The 24,453-nt window shown below is 40.3% G+C and overlaps 1 protein-coding gene and 1 long non-coding RNA gene across 3 annotated transcripts in view; one reads left to right on the top strand and one right to left on the bottom strand.

Annotated features, from left to right (window-relative positions):
- Positions 1 to 19,278, bottom strand: part of LOC142456433 (uncharacterized) — a 57,268-nt gene extending 37,990 nt beyond the window's left edge. For both annotated transcript variants that reach the window (XR_012786071.1, XR_012786072.1), the window contains exon 1: positions 19,169 to 19,278. This is a non-coding gene — a long non-coding RNA (uncharacterized LOC142456433). The remainder of the gene's footprint in view (positions 1 to 19,168) is intronic.
- Positions 19,279 to 19,537: 259 nt separating this feature from the next.
- LOC142456432 (malignant T-cell-amplified sequence 1-like) lies at positions 19,538 to 20,112 on the top strand. Its single transcript, XM_075557580.1, has one exon. It carries the CDS (start codon positions 19,567 to 19,569, stop codon positions 20,110 to 20,112), a length of 546 nt encoding a protein of 181 aa, XP_075413695.1. The 5' UTR covers positions 19,538 to 19,566.
- Positions 20,113 to 24,453: the final 4,341 nt, after the last annotated feature.

Below are 24,453 nucleotides of genomic sequence, written 5' to 3'. Positions count from 1 at the left end.
GTTAGCCTACCACCATATCAAATAGAGCCCCAGCTTTTGTATTAGCATAAATAAAATGTTTTTATTTCTTCAATGATTTCATTACCGTGGTAATAATTTAGTATTTGTAGAAACATACACAGTTTAGTATGGTATACGTGGAAACATGCTACATCAAAACTTCAAGTAATAAACAAAATTATGATTCAAGGATAATGGGCTGCATTTGTCATTGAGCACTGGAGTCAGAAAGTCCTTACCCCTAAATGACTAAAATTGGTGTTCCCGTGTGGATACATATGCTAAAAAAATTTTTTTGGTGGACACACAGCATATCCCTGTACTTCCAAAACATATTAATGTTCCTCTGTTCATAACATATTAACCTAAAACCCAAAACCAAACTAATAGAAAACCAAACTTACTGCCATTAAGTCCATTCTGCCTCATAGTGACCCTACAGGACAGGGCAGACCTGTCCTTTTTGGGTTCTTGAGACCGTACTCCTCTTTACAGGCATTGAAAGCTTCAACTAAAGGAAAAGTTAATTCACTTCGGTGACTCTGATGACTACTTCTCACAATGTTGTTGTTGTTAGGTGCCACTGAGTTAGTTCTGACCCAGAACTAAACACTGCACAGGCCAGCAGCATCCTTGCAATTGTTCCTGTGCCTGAGTTCCCTCTCGCAGCCACGGTGTCGTGCATTCCATTGAGGGACACCCTCTTTTTCACTGCTTCACTCTCCCAAACACGGTGTCCTTTTCCAGGACTGTTCTCTCCTCAGAGTAAGTCTGTAGACTAAGTCTTGCCATCCTGGCCTCTAAGCAATACTCTGCCTTTACTTCTTCAAACACACATAGGTTTGTCCTCTTAGCAGCTCACGATACTTTTAATATTCCTCCCCAGGACTATAACTGAAACGCGTCAATTCTTCTATGATATTCCTTAATCAATGTCTTTCACATGCATGAGGCAATGAAAACATCATGGCTTTTATCAGGTGTACCTTTGTTCTCAAAGTGACATCCTTGCTTTTCAACTCTAAAGAGATCTTGCAGCAGATTTACCTAACATAATGCATCATTTGATGTCTTTACTACTACTTCCATGAGCATTGATTGTGGATCCAAGTGAGACAAAATCCTTGACAATTTCAACCTCTTCTCTATTGATCTTTTTTGGGGCTCCCCGGCCCCAGAGACACGAGACGATTCTCTATTTATCATAATGCTACCTATTGGTCCAGTTGGGAGGATTTTGGTTTGTTATACTGCACTGTGATCCATACTGAAGGCTGAATACCTGACCTTCATCAGCAAGTGCTTCAAGTGCTCCTCCCTTTCAGCAAACCAGCTTGCTTCGTCTGCATATCTCAGGTTGTTAAACCTTCCTCCAATCTGACAACACTGACTACAAACTCAGTAAATATTTGTTGAGTCATTTGAATATCATCCCTTTGCAAATGAATGACCCTGTTTTGTGGCTACTAGCTTTTAGAAGATACTCACTGGTTTATTGCTTTAAAATATAGCAAAACCTGCGAGAGCTGGAATCCCACCGGCCAGATGTGTCTTCCCAAGCCTCATTGTTTTCCGTCTTTGACAGGGTATACTGGACACTTTTCTATCGCTCTGTTAGGGTGGGAAATACTTGAATCTTCCTTTTCTGACAGTTTCCTGCCTTACATGGGTCTTGACTTTTGCAAGTTTTGCTGTATGTCTTATTTGCATTCCTATAATTTAGATTTGATTGGTGGTAGAAGCATCTCTTAGACGAAAGACCTCCTTGAGACAATACATTGAAGTTGGGATCTGAAACTTCAAAATGGCATGAAGTAGTCCAAGAAGGAGGGAAAGAATAGTGCTGGTGGGAAGGATAGCATGTGCAGTAATTCCAAGAGAGGGAAAGCTTGGCATCTTCCAGGAGATGGCTGAAGGCCTGGAGCACGGCAGTCCTTGACCGGGCCAACCTCTTTGTAACCCACCACAAGCCAGGCTGGGCCATGCTAGGTTATCTGCCTGTACTCTGAAAGGCCTTGATTTGGCTTAAGTACACTTCTGATTGACTTCCAAGTACACACCATTCCTTTGCCAATTTGCCCAGGCCCTGTTTCACATTTGTCTCAGGAATTCCTGCTCTTGTGGGATTTCTTCTTAGAATCTGATTGGCAGATGCACCACAGCAGAAGAACTTTGTCTCCCTGATAAAATTTTCTAGATTCCACCGCTGCTCCTAGTACTACTTAGCAGTCTAGGAATTTGAGGTCCAGGATGAAAAGTGGAAGAACTGTGAAGAGGTCATCGATCCAGTTTGTCTTCCTTCCTTTTGGTAAAGAATGATGAGAATAATCTCTCTTCAAGGTAGTAGCTGAGACCTGGAGGATATTGATATTACATTCAGTTCTTGGTAATCTTCTTAATGTTGACAGTCAACCAGACATAGCCTTAACTGGAGGCGCAAATGAAGTTGACTTGAACACATGTGTGAAGGAAAATGCTGAACAGTGGAACTCACAAATGTTCCCGATGGGAAGTTAGAACTCAGTTGTAAGCGTTTCATCTCCTTCACAATAACGAAACATAATGCAAAGCTAAAAACCAAAGTCTTATACATACATATGAATGTATGAACAGAAAGTTCAAAGGTGAAATCAAGTCTGATTTTATACATAGGGAATCCCAAAGAGATTAAATAACAAATGAATTGACCTGCCTAGTATCATACACCTGGTAAAAAGTGAGCTGGGTCAGGAACCAAGTGCTAGTTTTTAATCCACTGCCTTTTATATAAATCCTAATTCATCTGCAAATAACCACATTCTTATGCCAACATTTTAAAAAATGAAAAAAAAATAGCACAAACAAAATTATTTATCTGGAAGAGTATATCTATTTTGAGAACACATTATTAAAAACATCTCATGGTGAACACCTTAAATCCAACTGGTGGGCACTAGTGTCCAATTAGTAGACCATTAATGTCAGGTTCCAAATTATGACAATTCATTAATTCACCGATTGCCCTTTGTTTTTCTCCTACAGCAGCAGTTTGCATATATTATGGTACTTTTCTTACTGCACGCTTACCCATACTGTTCATCCGCTTGTCATCTGCTACTAGTGAGTCAGCTCTCACTCGTGACCATCTTCTGGCTAACAATCCAACATTGCCTTGTCCTGCCATCTTCAGGTCACGATCGTTGATATGTCTGAGCTAATAGTTGTGGCTATTGTGTCAGTCCATCTCATTGGCAATTTCCCTTACATTCACTGGCCCTCTGGTAAGCATGATGTCTGCTTGCTTCCTCATGTTTCTTGCTTCCCTTTAAAGGCAAACAAAGGTCGGCATAGCTTAGCATCTGGGGCTCATCATTCTTACCCTTCATTGCACCATCTACTGATGTCAGAAAGGCTATGTTAGGCAGATAGGCAGGGATCGGAAGTCCATTGACGCATGCCCAGGAGAGCCAGCATAGAACAAAGGCCTGGGTTTTCTTGCCAGTGGGCATGGATGGGCGTTAAACCTGGATCAGCCCACCTGGGCCAGGTGATTGCAATTCAGCCAATGGGATTGACCTGGGGTCGTTCACCACGCCTCCCCCAGGAATCCTTGAAAAGGCAGGAACCTAGAGGGAGAGGGGTCTTTTTCAGAGGAAAACTTGGGAGAGAGATCCTTGCGTGACCCTGAGCAGTCTCTGCCAGGCCACATGGTCAAAAGGAATCCTATGGTGCCGTGTAAAACCTGAAGCTTCTTTGAACTCTCATTAAATTCACTTGGATCACGAGCCAGGCTTCGGCGTGAATTCATTCTCGTGCAGAGCCAAGGACCGAGGTGTAACTCTAGCAGGGAGAGAGAGAGATCTTACAGCTATTCACTCTCAAACTCCATATCCACATCTGCAAACTTCACCTTGTCTACTATCAAGAGAATTGCTTGGATAAAGGGTCTCAGCATCTGTGTGTATAGACACACTGGTCTAATAGTTTTTCATTTGCTCAACTATTGTCTTAAATTGTGAGAAATCAACTGGTCATCAGATTAGCAAGCCATTATACTTGAGATCAAAAGCAATACATCTTTAGTATGACTCTTCCAGTTATGTGTTCATTACATATGCAGAAATCACTTTTCTATTGGTCCTGATGGTAGGTCCATCTGTTTGTCCCCATTTAAAGCACTAAAACTGAGAAAAATAGTTGTATACTGGGAAGGTGCATCTTTGGTACACTGTATGCTAGGAGGGTGTGTTTTTGGCACACTGTAGCAGTAAAGGGAATTTGCTTCAAAGTTCAGGTCAACTTTAAATTTCTTCCCTATGTTGATTCTATCCTGGGCAAAGGTTATTTGAAAGAAGTAAAACAAACATCTCAATAAACATTCTCATGAATATGTTGTTAATTAATAGTCTGTAGTACAGCGTGGCAAATTTTGTCTTTGGCTCGGTGCAAATCTTCACACATCTCGGTGTCTTTGGCATATTTTATGCAAATAGTTGTTAAGAATAAAAATTCTAATTTCAAATGAAGAAAATTCATGACATGCATCTTGGGTTGTGGTTTAATCACTGTATACCCAGGAAGGTATCGACAGTTGTCCCGAGGAAGCTATTAAAGTTGCTGTCCAAGGTTAAATGAAATTGCAGTTTATCCGAGCAGCTTTGAGAAAATAAGAGAATCTGTTCATGGCTCTTGATTAATGCCAAGCGTGATCAACACAAGGGGTTCATTAAGCTATACATCATGTGGATAATTTAACATGTCATAGTGCCTGCCGTCTGCTTTGACGATGCTCAGCCTCAAGCTACAAAGTTTTTTCCAGGATGTCACTAAATTCTACCTAAGAGAATTCTTCTTACTTCTGCTGCTTTGTGTTTTTTATTATACGTACTTATTAAACATTTTATATTTTACATAATGTCTTTGTGGGCAAATATATATATTTTGAGCTTCTTGGTGGGTTGTCTACACATTCTACACAATAAAATTTATTAAAGAATACTTCCTCTTTGGGATGCTCTTTTCCTTTAATTGTTGGTATTAAAGCAAAACTAAAGGCACTGTCATCGAGTGGCTTCTGAGATTACAAATTTTCACGGGAGCAGACAGCTTCACCTTTCTCCTGTGGAATGGGGTTCGAACCATTGACCTTAAATTAGCAGCCTGATGCCTAACCTACATGCCCTAAAATCTAATGTGACATTAAAAAACTTTTTTGAAATATAATAGCTCGTTAACTTTTAATATTCTGATGTATTTGTGGGCTGTAGTTGAATTGTAACCTTTACAATCTAAATTTATAAGCAATTTGCCCTCCTTAAGTCTTTCCTCAGTGGGTTTCTTATTACTGTCTTAATAAGCAGAGGCTTATATAGATCCATTTTAAAAGTGAATTCAAATTGGGCAAATATTAACCACAAAACTGTGGTTCGAGGCAGATTATTAGTAATTTCGCGATTTGTTGGAATGCCATTTTAAAAAGAGTTGTTACTGCAAACTTTGCTACGTCATTTTATTTATTTATTTATTTTACGTTGTATTAGGTGCTCATACAACTCTTATCACGATCCATACATATACATGCATCAATTGTATAAAGCACATCAGTACGTTCTTTGCCCCAATCATTTTCAAAGCATTTGCTCTCCACTTAAGCCCTTTGCATCAGGTTCTCTTTTTTTCCCCCTCCCTCCCTGCTCCCCCTCCCTCATGAGCCCTTGATAATTTATAGATTATTTTGTCATATCTTGCCCTATCCGGGTATCCCTTCCCCCCCTTCTCTGCCGTCCATCTCCCAGGGAGGAGGTCACATGTAGATCCTTGTAATCAGTTTCCCCTTTCCAACCCACTCACCCTCTACGCTCCCAGCATCGCCCCTCATACCCCTGGTCCTGAAGGTATCGTCCACCTGGATTCCCTGTGCCTCCAGCCCTCATATGCACTAGTGTACAACCTCTGCCCTATCCAGTCCTGCAAGGTAGAATTCAGATCATGGTAGTTGGGGGAAGGAAACACCCAAGATCTGGGGGAAAGCTGTGTTCTTCATTGGTACTACATCGTACCCTGACTGACCCATCTCCTCTCCTAAACCCCTCTATGAGGGGATCTCCAGTGGCTGACAAATGGGCCTTGGATCTCCACTCTGCACTTCCCCCTTCATTCACTATGGTATATATATATATATATATATATATATATATATATATATATATATATATATATATATATTTTGCATGATGTGTTATACCTGGTCCCTTTGGCACCTCGTGATCGCACAGGCTGGTGTGCTTCTTCTGTGTGGGTTTTATTGCTTCTGAGCTAGATGGCCACTTGTTCACCTTCAAGCTACGTCATTTTAGGAAACATTCTGGACATGACAGCTGAGTGAAGACTCTGTTCATTTGTTTCAGACACTTTCCCCTGCTGCTCCCCCCACCCCGGAAATATCACTTCTCCACACCATCAAGCTTTTCTCTAAAAAGTGTAAGAGTTGATATGGTTTTGGCCGCTAGTTCTATTTAACTCACTTTACAAAATTAAAATTGCTAATGTTTATCACTACTAAGTGGAATTTAACAGTTTATTAAAGAAATAAAATATTAATGTGTAAAAGACTAAAAAAACCATGATCAAACATTTCACACCATTTATTTTTAAAATGTAAAACATGGAATTCAATATAATCCAGCCTTTTCACTTTTAAAGTACAGGTGCTTTCAGTCCCAGGAGATTTATGGGACGCAAGCGCTCAGCTATCATGTCAGTGGTGGTTGCAAGAAAGTGCACGACCAGGGAGCCAACCACGTTTAATGCAAACAATACTGAAATGTGGCTCAAGGAGTTTAGGAGGTTCTGTGTTGCGCCATTTTAGAATCCAGTGAGTGCAAATGAGAGTCTGTAATCTACATAAGTCTCTAAAAATTTGTAACATGACTCAATTTGGCAATTACCAGGATTATCATGACTTGGAACTGCCCAATGTTTGGTAATGTAATAAATTGGAACAAAAAACATATAATGTAAATGAGGGTTGTGCATAAGGAAGACCCACAGGACACCCCCTTACAGAAGGGTCGTGAGGAGGAAATGAACTAGTCAGGGTGCAGTGTAGCAACAATGAAACATACAACTTTCCTCTAGTTCTTAAATGCTTCCTCCCCGCAGCTACTATCATGGTCCCAATTCTACCTTACAAATCCGGCTAGACCAGAGGATGTGCACTGGTACAGATAGCAACTGGAGACACATGGAATCCAGAACAGATGACCCCTTCAGGACCAGTGGTGAGAGTGGCGATACCAGAGGGTGGAGGGAAGGTGTGGTGGAAAGGGGGAACCGATTATAAGGATCTACATATAACCTCCTCCCTGGGGGACAGACTACAGAAAAGTGGGTGAAGGGAGATGTCAGACAGTGTAATATATGACAAAATAATAATAATCTATAAATTATCAAGGGTTCATGAGGGAGGGGGGAGCAGAGAGGGAGGGGGAAAAACGAGGAGCGGATACCAAGGGCTTAAGTGAAGAACAAGTACTTTGAGGATGAGGGCAACAAATGTACTTTACACAATTGCTGTGTGTATGGATTGTGATGAGAGTTGTATGAGCCCCCAATAAAATGATTTAAAAAATTAGAATCTTTATGAATTTCTTTGAAAATGGACTCCCATATGACATTATATAGTTTTTAAGAAGAACAACAGAAAAATTACTAGAGAAAAGTTTTATAGGCCCTTATATAAACATAAGAGAGAAACTACTGTCTTCACTAATGTGCAAAATATTGAGCTACGCTTGCTTGGTTGGGGGAGATACACTTGTTTGCATCAAAGATTCTTAGGAGGCAAGGGAAATACCATTGAAGAGCTAGTGAGGCCAGGTGCCCGCTTTCACAGACACATCTGAATAATAGAATGTTATTTACTTTAGAGTTATTTGTGTGTGTGTATATGTGTGTATTTGTATGTGTAGGTTGTGCATGCACTCTCTACAATACCCTGAAAATAAACTGATTATTTAAATTGGGTGTTTGAAAATGTATTTTAACTAGGTCTCAGACCACATTGGAATAATGTCTAGTGAATGCAAAATACTTTAAAAGGCAAAATAACATACAGTTTCCTTTCCTGGTATGTAAAGTAGGGGGATGCTTGTCAGCATTCAGTCACAACTGCCAGGCATTTATTTGAAGTGCACAATGGGACTTGCCTGAAAAATATTAAGGAAGGTCAGTCCATAGTCAATGTCTTCTGCTGGATTACCTTTTTTTGTTTTAAAGGTACTAACTATATACTTTTGTGTCACCTTTAATTACCCAGGGTTTATTTACAAGACAATAATTAATTAGACCTCTGAGAAGCTCAAGAGTCAACATGAATCAAAGTGAGCCTGGTAAGGAACATGAAAGTCTCACATAATTAAGCAGGGCACTGGAGACCAATTGTTTATAGAATGATTCTGCTGAAGCTAATTGACACTAATTATTTAATCTGATTTTCTTTTTCCTAGTTATTCTTCTACAGAGTCACTGCTTTTGCTCATGATGCACATGGAACTATCAAGGTGTTCTATGCCTCCACGACAGGGTAGCTAGAATTCTCTATAGGAAATTGATCATGTTTTGATATTTCCTCATGGTAGGAAATGCTTTGTAAAACAAGTCACAGAAGAAAGCAATGTATGCTCCGTGGTGAAAATGCATGTCTGGTAGTAGTTTGTGTCTATGACCCTTTTAGCCCAGGAAGACCAGTCAAGTTTCCACCCGGATTTAGGTTTGATTCATTTTTTAAAAAGTATTTTAGAAGAATTCATAGTTTTCACACTACTTTCATGTGTGAGAGGGCCGCAAAGTGATTGAAAAGAAAAATAACAAATTCATTTAGTTATCTAAATAAACCTAAGTTTTCCAGTGGCACAGATGATTAAACTCCGGGTCAATCTCATGCAAATATGCCACCTTCTCTACAGAGGCTCTGCTGATGGGGAGGTAAACGAAAAATTTAGAAATATGTTAGATAATTAAAAACCATGCTGTATGAATGTATTTCAGTTACGAGTGTCTCTGTGCTTTCTGCTGATGGACTGCTTCCTGCTCTAAGTATTTCTGTTCTAAGACATCTTACCACCCATTTGTCATCCTGTAAAATGTTGCTCTTATGCCAGAAGCGATGCCATCAATATTTCAAATACTAGCCCAGCTGACATAGTGGGCTATGCTTTAGTTGCTCACCACAAGATCAACAGTTTAAAAGGCTTTCTTATCCTGTAAAAATTTCCAGTCTCAAAAATCCACAGAATTCTACTCTGTCCTATCGAGTATGAGGACGAGTCAAAATGGACTCAATGGCAATGAAGTTGGTTGTAGTCACAAGGCCTATCCATGATCTCCTGGTTCTAGTGGAGCTTTCACCGGACCTAAAAAGTATGGCCTCGCAACAGTTGCAGGGCATGAAAACATAGAGTCATTATGAGAATGGCCCAGGACTGGGTGGTGTTTCATTCTTTTGTTCATGGGGTTGCTATGGACTGGAGGAGACTCGATGGCACCTAACAATCGCAGGCCGATAGCATTGCTTGTTGTGGGTTTTATTTTTTTGTTCGCCACCCTCGGCTACCCTAAATAATTGAAATCCCAATGGAAGAAATTATTTCTGAACACTGTAAAAAAGGTAAAAGGAACATTGCAGAGCTTGAAGTGGAAGAACATTTACTCAGTCAGGAGGGTGGAAGGGATCCGTTGGAGGGTGGTCCTAGTAAAATAAGGAAGAGTTAAGACTGTCTTCCTGCTTGGCTCAGAGATTTTAGTAAGTAGGAGTGGAACCCATCTTTGAATAAAATAGCTAGATGCTCATCAGACAAAAAGATTTGAAGATGGATCTCTTTTAAAACGGTCTTGATGTATGTCAGAGACTTCAGATGCTTTACATGTTTAATTCCGTTTTCTCAGCAGTAACATAAAATTGGTATGTGTTAATATCTTTATCTTGTTGACAGTAAGAAATCGGAGGCACTCAGTTTATATATCTGTTTTATAGGAGAGTTGGCATTCAAATCCATCTGGCTCCAGGGAACTGGCTGGTTCTTGTATTCCCAAGTCTCTGGTCAGTACGGGTGTCAAACCTGGCTTCTCATCAGAGTCCGGTCGCCTCTGGAGGGTAAGCTCAGGTTAGAGTACTTGTGAAAGGTGTCCAGGGGGGTGTAAAGTGCAGGCCCAGTTGAGAAGCCCTGGGCTAGCCCTTGAAGTGGGAGCTTCTAAAGACTGTAAACAGTTCTCCCAGCAGGAAGCAGTTCCTCAGGTACCCCTTCTCAGTGTCATTTTAACAAGCTAAAGTCCATAGCCCCCCCCCCCTCTAGAATTGTTAATAGATCAAAGTCGTGATAACAGTTGCCCCCCAGGCAGGCCAGATAGAGAGCTTCCTGGATGACGAGGCTAATCTCCCAGCGGCATCATTTTAACAACCTGTGCTCTTCCCCTAGCTTTATTAATTTTGAAGAATGAATAACAACAAATAAACTAAGTTCTGCAAGCCATTTCTTTGGCCCAGTGTAAGTAAAAACACCTTTTTATGATTAATTTTCAGATGGTATCAAACAGGTCTTTTTATAACTGACTTGCTAGAATCAGCATGCAGATAAGGTCTCCGAATTGCTTTGGTCCACATGCCTCTGAAGCCTCTTTTGATGTACAATCAAAGTCATCTCCTCTCACAGCTTTATCATGCTAATGCTTTGTTGAAGGAACTGGGGCACACTTGCATAGCATCTCCTGCCTTCTGAATTTAGCGGACTCCATTCTCATGTTTAGCCAGCTCTCTAGCGCTGTAACTCCTGCAAGTTGTTCATTAGGCCTCAATGCTTGCTTATTTTATATATGGAATAAATGGTTTTCTATGAACTTTATGAGATGCCCGCAACAGTATGGATTCAAATTTTCTACATATTCCTATTTTCGATTGTATCACAGTAGGGTGTATGTGACATAATTGTCTGCTTGTAGTAGGTAAGATCAATCCAGGAATTTAGCGCAGCCAGTCTGAGATTTCCATTCTAAAGCTTCCCGGCCAACGGAGGGGCTCTAGCAGCCAGTGATGGTGGTTGTCAGCTGAATTATTTCATACCAAACTAAAACCTAACCAGATCGAGTCAATTCAATGATTTCATAAGCGGTTGCAAAATGGTGATAGTCTAATTCAGTCATTCCCTCTGCATTCATTATCTATAACGGATAATACTCCTTGTCAACTACTTAATTAACCTGACATAGGATTTATAAAGGAAAAGCCGTCAAATGCTTGGTTTTTGTTTGTTTGCCTTTATCAGTTTTCAGAGTAATGGATCTGGTGTTCTGGCAACCTTTAAAAGTTAATTTGGGGCAAGGGGAATGAGTATTAGGAACACAACTTTCAATGTCTAAGGTTAATTTTTAGAGACTTGTCAAGGTGTTTAGCTCCTTTTGATGTGATTCTAGTAAACTTTATTTTTGGTTAATAACCCCCAACTTTATTTTATAAATCATTTTTTGCTAACCTCCCTGTTATTGTACATTGCTCTCCCCTTCACCCAAGTTAACATTTATTTGTCCTCTAAGCAAGCAGCGACTTCTCGTCCTTCCCCTCCCACCTCTGGTAACTGTCAGTGACGAATTCTTTACTTGAAAACCTTTTCTTGACTGTTGATAATAGTCATCCCACACAGTAATATCCTTTTGTAGGTGGCCTGATTTCATTTAGCATCATGTCCTTCAGGTTCAATCACGTTTTCATGTGTCTCACAGATTCTGCATTAGTCTTTCATTGTCTGCATGTACTTTGGTTGTTTCCATCTTTTTGCTCTTGTGACTGGAACATGGATGTGCAGGTCTCTATTCATTTTACACCTCCTGTTTCTTTAGGATTTACACCTTAGGTTGAGGAGCAACAGGATACCTGAGCATGTTCTATAGAATTTATTTTCCAGTGCTGGAGACAGCCCTGGCTCCTTTTTAGTGGGAAATGGTATTTAAATTACCCAGTTGGAGTCCTAGGGGTGTTTATTACTGCAGGGTGGTCTATGGTCCTAGATCTTATTTTCAAACAAACTTTTCATGACAACTCTGCTGCCATTGCCATTGCTGTTAGGCTCCCTTCAACTAACTCTACTGCAAGTAGACTTAGTTGAAGGGCCCCTGGAGAATTTTCCTGACTGGATCCGATCGCCATGTCCTTCTCCCTAGGGGCCTCTGGAGAGGTTCAAGCCACTTGCCTTTCAGTCAGGGTGCTTAACCTTTTGCTTAAACATTTACAGGGCTCCCCTTCTAGACCTTTTCATTGCCAGATAAGATATGTCGCTAACAGCGGGAACTCAATCCCTGTCTTACAGACCAGGGGCTGGAATCCCAATCCCGGCTGCAGTTCCAATGGCCGCTTTTGTACTTGCTCTTTTTTCCCCCTTCCTATTTGTAGCTCTTTTTTCTTGACAAAATCTGCTTCTCTTCTAACATCATTAGAATTCACAATTACATAGTCCTTTCTCTCTGTGTATGTGTATCTACATATGTAATAGTTTTAAAATAATTCAAATATTTCTACTAGCAGCAAGACTACCGAATGCAGTTTAAGATTTCCTGTCTCTGATCTGTATTACTAGAAATGCATATTCAAATATTTTGTTTTTGAGCCATGTGAGAGTATTCAAAGGGCTATGTTAATGTCTTGGGAGAAAGGGCTTTCTACTCCCATAGGAGTTGCCGTCTCAGAAGCCCACAGGGCAGTTTTACGCTGTCCTGGAGGGTTGCTATGAGTCGGCACTGACTCAATGGCAGTGAGTTTGGTGAAATGCTAGTATCTGAATACATAGACCAATTCATTTCAGTAGGGTTACAATTCTTAAGGGTCCCTATCTTAAACTGTTTTAAGTTATGTAAAGCATTTACACAGCTCCTATATTGAAACCATTAAAGTACTCTGAGTTCTAATGTCTAGCTTGCTGTCCTTTCCTCCCATCCTCTGTAGACAGCTATGCTTACTGGTTATTTTAGGTTGTTCTATAGTTTCTTTAGCAAACACACACAGGCAGACACTCAGGGAACGCCCCTCTTCCATCCTGACAAAGCGCACAGTGCCACCATATTCTCAGAGTGCTCTCCCTCACCTCTTGTTCCGTGGAACACGGCGCTCTGATGTCTCCTTCGAGCTCTTGTCCATTCCACCATGATCCTTCGTTTTCCATTCTTTTGTGGTCTCTGATGAAACTCAGATTTTTGGGTCCATCACCCCATTTCTTTTCCAAGTAGCACTCAATAATGTTAAGTGGAATCAACTATGCAAGACAATAAGGTTTCCTTCATTTTATTCACAGAGTCCACGGCTCATCCTTTCCATCTTGGGCTGCTCCAAATCTGGCTGATATCCGCGTCCTGCCTCTCTCTGCACTCCTCTCTCTGTCTGATTCTTCTTCGCCACACTCAGGGTGAGCAAAAGGTTACTTTGGTTTGTTTGTTTGTTTGTTTTAAAAACAGGTAATTTTCTGTCCTGAACTTTCCCCTATTTCTCCAGTCACCCTTCCTAGATATTCATTCTTTCTCAATCACAACACCAAGCTATCTACAAAACCAACTATACTTACTGCTCACTTCTATCTTGCCACATTCCAGAGGGCGATTTAAGCACTTACCTGTGACAATATTGTAGTTAACGGATGGCCAACCAGAATATTACAGGATGATTTTAAATTATGGATACAAACTTATACACAGACACCAGATGAATCATTTTGATGGTGAAACACTTGCTCAAATGCAGTATTTCATTATTTGTAGAGTAAAAAAGCTTTGCTTAAGTACATTGAAAGACACCATGTGAGGCTTCTAAGAGTTTTACATGCTTTTTAGAAGCCTGCAGCTTCCAAGGTTAATCAGAAGCCACTGCAGGCTCTCACCGTCGTATCACAGTTACTCTTTCATCAGAATTTGGGGGTTTGATTTATCTCAAAAGCTAAACGTTAACTAAATTCTTCAAAGGACTTATAAAGGACATTCTTGAGGATAATTTATTTTTGAAGCTGCTTTTATGGTAGATATGCAGGCATTAAGTTCAAAACATATCTGATTTATTCTCCTGTGAATATAAGAATTTAAGAAAACACCCACCTAAGACTACTTGCTCACATTTTCTCCCTACTAATTTTATTTTAAATGTAAATGTAATACATACTCAAATTAGAAAATAAAAATCACACAAAGAGAAAATCTTAAATATCTGTGATAAAGATTATATAATTATTATATCTATTAAATGTTTTTGAGTTTTCAGTGAAAGTTTATGCAGCAAATTCTCTCCGATTTAATAATTTCTATCCATAAAGTTCGAAGAAACCTTCTAAAAATCCAAGTCAGATGTTTCATAGACTCAAAAGGGGCAAACCTGTATCTCAAGTACTTTGTGAATGTTATCAAGAGGGATTTTGAGAAGGATGTCATGCTTGGTAGAGGGTCAGTGAAGAAAGGGAAGACACCCAGACAGATGGAGACAGTGAAGGCAACCATGGACTTGAACACAGCAACACTGGCGATGCACAGGATCAGACAGTGCTTTAATTCTATTGTGCCTGCTGTCACTCTGGATTAGAACCGACTCGACGCCACCTAAGAGCAGCAGCACACATATTTTTCAGTGATATAAGTTACATTTTCCACTTGTGTCAATATTCCCCATTTTTCTGTATTTTAGCTCTGACTGTTCTGTGTCCACTAATCAAGCTTTTCTGCCCTCCCCACGTCCTGTTTCTATCTGTGCTTTAGGGTAAATGTTGACTATTTGATCATATATTTTTAAAATATAAAACCAACAGTATGAGTGTCACTCATGAGTGACAGTCATACTGTTTATTTTGTGATCCCATCTACTATTTAATTGAAATGCCACTTCTGGAAGTACTTTCAGTTAAAAATTAAAGGTTTTTTTTCAGGACAATAGGCACTCATGTTCCTCTACTAATCTTTATTTGACCAGTAAGTTAAGGATAGTTTTTAACAAAGAATAACTAGCATTACTAGGGGGTCCAGTCCATACTTCCCCACATTGTCAGAAAGGCGTGACATCATAATGATCCCCGGGTTCACAGTGGCAGCAGTGGTGAGTAGACGGATTGTGCAGGGGGCGGGGCTGCTGTCACTCAGTGTGATAACTTGTCACCACTCCTCTGCCCGAGTCTGTCTGTCAGTGTGTGGGTGGATGAGCCATGGCACCCACTGTTGGAGAGAAAGGAAGGTCCCTGCCTTGGCCAGTTGGGGTGGGGGTGGTGGGCAGTGGGGAACTGTGAAGGACAAAGCTGGCAAAGGTGAAGCCCTTCGTCCCAATGGGGCAAGACTGGGTTGCTCTGCTCACGAGGGGCTTTCACCAGCTAGGCCCACCAGGGATTCCAATACTGGGTGACACCAACTTTATTTTTTATTTTATTAAAAAAGATTTTTTTGACACCAACTTTAGTGATGCCACTGATAAGAATTAAAATTTTGTTCTACATTTTTTTCCCCCATAAGACTTTCTAGTATGTCACTGGTCAGAAGAGTTGGCAGTAGTCACTGGGCATCATCTACTTTCTTTGCTCTGTGGGCTAGATATTGTGCTGCTCACCACAAGGTTGATAGTCCAAAGCCAACAGCTGCTCCACAGGAAAAAGATGGGGCTGTCTATTCCTATAAAGATTTACAGCCTCAGAAACCCTGTATATAATCACGATGTGTTACAATACTTTATTGATCCACTATTTAGGGAAGTGTCTATTCATGCACCTTTCCCCAGTTTTAAATTGGGTTGTTTATCTTTCTGTTGTTGAGTTGTTAAAAGCTTTCTGTATGTTTCAGAGATTAGACTCTGGATTCCACCCTCCCATCTGTATGTACGTTCTCTTTTAACTCTTTGATAAAGTCTTTTGATGAGTATTTGATTTTTAGTATGTTTCAGTTATCTAATTTGTCTTCTGTTGCTCATGTAGTAATATTTTGATGTATGTCTTTCTAGCAACTTTCAAAATATGTGAAATAGAAATTTATTAATTTAAAATATGGCTGAAATCTGTGACATATCATTTTTTATATCCCGTTTTTCACCTACCATTAAGCTTAAGCATTAAAAAACATGTCATTAAAAATTCTTTACAATACAATGTTATTATATTCCCAAAGAGCCACGATGGTACAATGTTTCAGTACTCAACTATCAATTAAAAGTTGACAAGTCACCCTGAGAGAGGCTTTGCGGAAGAAAAGACATGGTGACCTTCTCCCACAGAGATGACAGTCTAGAAAACCATGTGGAGGAATTCCACTCTGCGTGCAGAGTTTCAATTTAATGACACTTAACACTATTATTTTCATAGTATTCTATCATACGGAAATAGAAAAAACCATAAATCATCATTCCTGTAATGTCAGTGTTGCTGGTTCCAGTCTTTTAAGATATTAATCAGTGCACAGACTTTGGATAATTTCCGCAGTTTCTATTCCAAGCAGTGAAATTCTAAGGACCATCTGACTCCGTGTTTTGTCCGTAATTCTCACCCTTATATAAACAATCAAGTAACTGGGGAAACGTAGGAGAGCTAGGTCACTTCAACCCTGACATACAGGCTCCATATAAAGATCAGTTGACATCAGTTAAGAATGCTCCAAGGATAAAGAGCTCTGGTAACTGGGGGATAATTGTTGGGCTACTAAATTCAAGGTCAGCAGTTCAAACCCACTAGTCACTCCATGGGAGAGAGAAAAGGTTGTCTGGTATCCTAAGGATTGACAGTCCTAGAAACCCTTTACAGGGTAACTATGAGTCAGAATGAACTGAATGGCAATGGGTTTGGGTGAATTAAGCATGAGTGGGTGTGAGTCCTAACCGATTTCACATAGTCCAGCGTGATCTCACATAGTCAAGCATGAAGTCGTGATTGTATTATACTTACTAAAATAAAGAAGATGTTATCTTTTCTAGCTCTACAGTTCTCTGAATTTTTGTTTGGAAGATTAAGGTAGTTCATGACTTTAGGCTATTGTTTAAAGATGTGACTGGCTGGATCCCTGTTGCAGCATTCCACCAGAACCAGGTTTCATCTGAAAATGTGGAAAGCAGAGATTTGTGTGTCTTTTGTCCCATTTTCAAAGAGCCCTGGCTGAGCTGAGTAGTGGTTATGCTTTGGGTTGCAAAACACAAATAGTTCAAAAGCACCAGCCCCCTCTTCAGGGGAAAGATGAGGCTTTTACTCTTGCAGAGTCTCGGAAGTTCACAGGAGCAGTTCTACCTCATCAGCAACAACTCCACGGCAGTGAGTAAGAGTCTTACCTCCAGTCGATCTAACTCAGCAACTTAGGAAATTCTAAATGAAAGCATCATGTTAACTTGGGAGGCTTGTTTAGTGTGCATACCATACTCTCTACCAGTTTTCCAGTGATAGTGAACTCATAAGGAAAATTTCTAGAGACCGTTATCTGAAAGCTTCTGTTCACGAATAACTCAAACCTTCTTTGTGTTTACACACGGAGACATGGAATTGCAGTACCAATGTCAGCCTTCCACTAAGGACCTGTCATCAATCACTTGTGCATCCTCTGACAACAGACAATGACAAATCCGCATCAAGAACTTAGAGTTTTTAAGTTTTTTGAAGAACAAGGTAGAATAATGTAGTATTGATATGCTATTACACTTTGGTCTAAGATAAAGGTTTAGCCAATGCCAATTGTTAGCCTAGTTACCATGTGGGGATATAACTGGGGAGCTGCCACTAACCTCCCATGTAAGATCAAAAGCAATACACACTGAGCCATCATAGCAACGCTATAGGACAGGGTGGAACTAACTACTCCGGGCTACAAATATTCATGGAAGCCGACTGTCATCTTGTTTTTCTATGGGGCAACTGGTGGGTTCTAACAACTGATCTTCTAGTTAGCAGTGTAGTGTTTAACATCTGTGTCACAAGTGCTCCTTTTTGTAAAGATTGGAACCACTCTACGACAGTTTTGCCTTGCCCTATCGACTCACTATGAGTTGGAATCAACTTGACAGCACACAATAAATTGTTATGGGGTCCTCCAGTCAGTTTCAACTCACAGTGACTCTAGATACAAGAGAATGAATCATTGCCTGGTTCTACCTGAGCCCTTTGTTGTAACCTTGTGTTAATCCATCTTGTTGATAAGTCTTCACCTTTTTTCTCTGATCCTCTACTTTACCAATTATGAGGTCTCTACTCAGTGACTAGTCTCTCCTAATAGATAATGTGTCCAAAGTAGGTGAGACAAAATGTGTCCATGCCCCCTGCAAAGGAGCACTCTGGCTGTTCGTTCTCCAAGACACATGAGTTTGTTCCTCTGAAGGTCCACAGAATTTTCCATGTTTTCTGCTGACATCATAATCCAAAGGCATCATTTTCCCCAGGTTTATTCAGTGACAAGGTAGGACACAACATGAACTGACATTTCAATCAAGTTATTAGATGATGCTGAAGATGCTGATTTTATTGGATTCGAAGCCGTCTTCACCACAGTTTTACACTCTTATCCTCCAGTTGAATGGAAACATGAGTTGACAACAATGTGAAAAGACTTCTATAAGGAAAGTTCAAAGGTGAAGGCTACAGGCAAGGTTGGCAAAGGGTATTCTATCGAGACTAACCCAGGGAGAAACAAGTAGTGCAATAAACTCAAACTCATTGCCAATCAATACATTATTCAAAATATGCAACAACCCCTAAAACTAGTGATGAAGAAAATCAAGAATTCTCCCAGCATCTCCAGATTGAAATTGAACACATAAGCAAGCAAGATACTTTAATCATTATTAGTGATTGGAATTCAAATGTTGGTAACAAAGAGGAAAGACCAGTAGTTGGAAAAGATGTTCTTGGTAATAGAAACAAAACTGGAGATCATGTGATAACAGTAGAACTTTAAAGACCAATGACATTCATAACAAATACTTTTTCTCAACAACACAAAAGGTGACTCTACACTTGGACGTCTCCAGATAGAATACAACGACACCAAATTGGCTACATCTGTGGGAAAGGATTATGGAGAAGCTCCTTATCCGCAGTTAAATTGAAGCCAGGGGCTGACTGTGGAACCCACCATCAATTGCTCATATGTAACTTCAGATTGAAGCTGAAGACAATTAAAACAAGTCTTTAGGAATCAAAATTCAACCGTGATTCTATCTCACCTGAGTTTAGAGAACATCTCAAGAACAGATCTGCTGCTTTGAACTCTGGCGACAAGACCTGATGAGCTTGCGGGATGACTTCAGGAACACCCTTCTGGTTTAGCTTCCTGCTACTGGGAGGAACTGCCCTTTCTTACGCCCATTCTCAAGTCCCGCCCTCTCAGTTACGTCCCCAAACAAAAGGCAAAAGCGCCAATGCGGAGTTCAAAGAGGCGGAAGCGGTCAGATGTCGCTGCCCTGCCGCAAAGTGCGACAGACTGTCTCACTTTCCGGTTGGCGTCACTTCTCCGACTTGTCGTGCTGGCCTTCCTCCGGTAAGGGCAACCGCCAGACTCTTCTTAATTCAATTTCTTTCCTGTCTGGGCCCTTCCCTACCGTGACACCCTTCACCTTGGATCATGTTCAAGAAATTTAATGAAAGAGAGAATGTGTCCAACTGTATCCAGTTGAAAACTTCAGTCATGAAGAGTATTAAGAACCAATTGATAGAGCAATTCCCAGGTATTGAACCATGGCTTAATCAAATCATGCCTAAGAAAGATCCAGTGAAAATAATAAGATGCCACGAACACGTAGAAATCCTTACAGTAAATGGAGAGTTACTCTTTTTCAGGCAGCGAGAAGGACCTTTTTATCCAACCCTAAGGTTACTTCACAAATATCCCTTTATATTGCCACATCAGCAAGTTGATAAAGGAGCCATCAAATTTGTCCTCAGCGGAGCAAGTATCATGTGTCCAGGCTTAACGTCTCTTGGAGCCAAGCTCTACCCTGCTGCAGTGGATACCATTGTTGCAGTAATGGCGGAAGGCAAAGAGCACGCTCTGTGTGTTGGAGTCATGAAGATGAATGCAGAGGACATTGAGAAAGTCAACAAAGGAATTGGCATCGAGAATATCCATTATTTAAATGATGGGTTGTGGCATATGAAAACATATAAATGAACCTGAGGAGGAATGCACTTGGGCAAAACATGGGTATTGTGCTGTACTTTTGTGTTTGTATCTGTTTACCAATATGAAGACACTGTCTCTGGTTATGCTGAATAAATTCAACAGATGCTTAAAAAAATCATTCTTTTTGGGGTAATATTTCAGATTTTACTTTTGAAATTTAATACAAATGAAGCAATAGTCTACAATGGCTACAAAAATTATTTAATGTATTTGAGTAGTATAATCTGGAAAATGCACAGATGGTTCTCTCTCTATTATATATATGTAACCCTATGGGTCAGAATTGACTGGATACCAGAGGGTTAGGTTTGTTTATCTGCAGTATAAACATCTTCAAAAAACTCTGAAACAACATGGCATTTTCAAAAAATGTGAAAAAAAATTTCCATTTTTTTTCCTATGGGCAAAACACTGAGGTAGGAAGCATCAAAAGCAGATGCACAGAATACACAGTGTCGCTGTACCAAAAAGAAGTAGTTGACCGACCATTTCAGGAGGTATCCTATGAGGAAGAACCAATGGTGTTGAAGGAAGAACTTCAAACTTCATTGCAAACATTAGCCAACAACCAGCCTCGAGGACTTGATGGAATACCAGTTGAAGTATTTCAACAAGCTGATGAAGCCTGGAAGTACTCACTCATCTGTGCCTGGAAATTTGGAAGACAGTTGGCCAGCTGATTGGAGAAGATTCATATTTGTACCTGTTTCAAAGAAAGGTGACCCAACAGAATTTTCAAATTAGAGAACAATATCATCAATATCACATGCAAGTAAAATTTTACTAACGGTCTTTCAACAATGGTTGCAGTAGTACATTGAAAGGGAGCTTCCAGGGGTTCAGGCCAGACATAGAAGTGGTCATGGAACAAGGGATAGCGTTGCTGAAGTCAGATGGATATTGGTTCAAAGCAGAAATTATCAAAGAGAAGTTTATTTGTGTTTTATTGAATATGCCAGGTCATTTGACTGTGTGAATCATTCCAAATTTTGGATAACTTGAAAAGAATAGGATTTCCAGAACATTTCATTGTGCTTATTGGGAACATGTACAAAGATCAAGGGGTTGTAGAAATAGAACAAAGGAATATTACATGGTTTACAGTTAGGAAAGGTTTGTGTCAGGCTTGTATGCTCACCATATTTGCTCAGTCCATATGTTGAGCATATCATCAGAGAAGCTCAATTAGATGAGGAAGAATGTAGCCTCGGGATTTGAAGAAGGCTTATTAACAACCTTAGGTATGCAGATGATAAAACCTTGCTTGCTGAAAGTGAGGAGGATTTGAAGCACTTGCTGATGACGTTCAAATGTTGTAGCTTTCAGTTCTGAATACAATTAACATAAGGAAAACCCAAACCCTCAGTAGATAATATCAAGATAAATCCAAAAAAATGTTTAAGTTGTCAAAAATTTTGTTTCACTTTTGAAAAGTGAGGATATTACTTTGAGAATTAAGATGAGCCTAACCTTATATCCAAGTGAAAGGTGAACATTGAATGAGGTAGACTGAAGAAGAATTGATACATTTGAATTGTGGTGCTGTTGAGGACTATTGAAAGTACCATGGACTGTAAAAAAAAACAACCAATTTGTCTTGGAAGAAGTACAACCAGAAGGTTCCTTAGGAGTGAGGATAGTGAGACTTTGTCTAAAGTACTTTGGATATGCTATCAGGAGATGCCAGCCCCTGGAGAAGAACACCATGCTTGGTAAAGTAGCTGTTGTTAGATGCCATCGAGGCAACTACAACTCATAGTGAGATTCTATGCACAACAGAACGAAACGCTGCATGGTCCTGTGCCACCCTCATAATTGTTCCTGTGTCTGGAAGCTGATGTGTCAATCAATCTCATTTGAGGGACTTCCTCTTTTTGGTAGCCCTTCCACATTACCAAACATGATGTCCTTCTCCAGGGACTGGACTCTCCTGACAATATGTCCAAAGTCTGTCAGACAGTCTTACAGTCGTTGCCTCTAAAGAGCACTCTGGCCTTACTTTCTTCCAATACAGATCAATTTGTCCTTTTACTAGTCCATGGGATTTTCAATATTCTCTAACACTACAATTCAAATACATCTTTTCTTCTACGCTCTACCTTATTCAGTGTCCAACTTTCACATGCATGTCATGCAAAGAGAATATCATGACTTGGGTCAGGTGCACCTTCGTGCTTAAAGTAACATCCTTGTTTTCCATACGCTAAAGAGGTCTTGTGCAGCAGATTTACTGAATGCAATACTTCTTTTGAGCTCTTGACTGCTGCTTCCATGAGCACTGATTGAGGATCAAAGCAAGACAAAATCCTTGACAACTTCAAACTTTTCTCCATTTCTCATGATGTTACCATTGGTCCAGTTGTGAGGATTTTGGTCTTCCTTACATTGAATTGTAATCCATACTGAAGGCTGTAATTCTTGATCTTCATCAGCAAGGGCTTCAAATCCTCCTCACTTTCAGCATGCAAGATTATGTCATCTTCATACCCCAGGTTGTTAATAAGCCTGCCTCCATTCCTGATGCCACACTCTTCTTCATATAACCCAGCTTCTCTGATGATTGGCTCAGCATACAGATGGAATAAGTATGGTGAGAGGATACAACCCTGATATACATCTTTCCTGATATTAAACCATGCAGCATTCCTTTGTTTTTGTCACAGTGCCTTTTAATCCATGTTCAAGTTCTGAATGAGCACAATGAAGGGGTCCAGAATTCTCAGTCTTCTCAAGGTTATCTACAGCTTATTATGATACACACAGTTGAATGTTTAGCATAGTCAATGAAACACAATTATCTTTCTGGTATTCTCTGTTTTGAGCCAAGATACATGTGACATCAGCAATTATATCTGTTTCAAGTCCTCTTCTGAAACTAGCCTGAACTTCTAGCAGTTCCTTGTCAATGTGTTGCTGCAATTATTGTTGTATGATTTTAAGAACAATTTTACTTGTATGAATATCAGTGATATGGTAGGAGCATTTTCTTGCATCATGGTGACTCAACAGAATTAGAGAGTAGAGGGGCAGTGAAAAAGGAGAAGACCCCCGAGAATGGACTGCCTCTGGTTTTGACAATCAGCTCAAATATAATAATTTTGAGGATGGCACAGGACCAGGAAGAGTTACATTCGGTTGTACATAGAGTTGCCACGAGTTGAAATCAACTTTATGACAGCTAATAATAACAACAAGAATAACAACAGCGCCTCAGAAGAATTTACATTAGAGGACAGCACTGAAGCTGCAGCTCTGGGAGAGGAACATGTCTGATCAGAGCACACAGGAGCAAATGAAGCCTTGACGACGATATCCTCACTCAGAACAGCCAACGCACAGAGAAGACCATAGGGCTGGCCCCACTGTGAGACATGATGTCCCTCGCTGACCCATGGCCCTATGGGGGACAACACGGGAGAGAGTGTTGGGATTCTGGCCGGTCTGACACTACCACACTGAGGCAAAACACGGTGTGTGGCAGAGCAGCAGGGGGCGTAGCACAGGGAGGTCCCGAGGGAGTGCCAAGGATAGACTTTGGGGACAGGGCATGGCACCCCATCGGACTTGACCGGATGAACTCCTAGAGGTTAACAAACAGACCTTGAACTATTTACAGATTTTTCTTTTGCCATTGATTTTTTGTTGTTGTTGTCCTTTTCTTTTGTTTTTCTAGGTCTTTTTTGTGTGCATATTATTATATCTGCAGGTCTATCTAGATAAGATAGGCTGGATGAACAGTCTGGAGGAGAAAATGGGACCAATGGTTCCAGGAGGACATGGGAGAGGGGGAGGTGGGGGAAAAGTTGTGTTGACCCACCCAGGGATGGCGGAACAACAAGTGATCCAAAGACAAGGGTGGGGGGGGGGCGTGTAGTAGACCTGGTAGGGCTTCATCAAGGGTAATGTAACCGAGAGAATCACTGAAACCAAAATGAAGGCTGAGCATGATAGTGGGACAAGAGGAAAGTAAAAGGAAATAGAGGAAAGAACTGGAAGGCTAAGGGAATTTATAGAGGTCTAAATATAGGCATGTACATATGTAAATATATATATGATGGAGAAATAGATCTACGTGCATATATTTATAGGTTTAGTGTTAAGGTAGCAGATGAACACAGTCTCCACTCAAGTACTCCCTTAATGCAAGAACACTTTTTTTTTCTATTAAATTGGCACTGCATGATGCTCACCTTCCCAACACGACCACTGAAGACAAATGTGTACATAAGCAAATGTGGTGAAGAAAGTCGATGGTGCCTGGCTATCAAAAGGTATAGCATCTTGGGTTTTAAAGGCTTTAAGGTAAACAAGCGGCCATCTAGCTCAGAA

This window comes from Tenrec ecaudatus, chromosome 9, assembly GCF_050624435.1.
Source record: "Tenrec ecaudatus isolate mTenEca1 chromosome 9, mTenEca1.hap1, whole genome shotgun sequence".
Lineage (NCBI taxonomy): Eukaryota > Metazoa > Chordata > Mammalia > Afrosoricida > Tenrecidae > Tenrec > Tenrec ecaudatus.
Note: the sequence above shows the minus strand (reverse complement) of the source record. Positions and strands in the feature narration are given on the sequence as shown.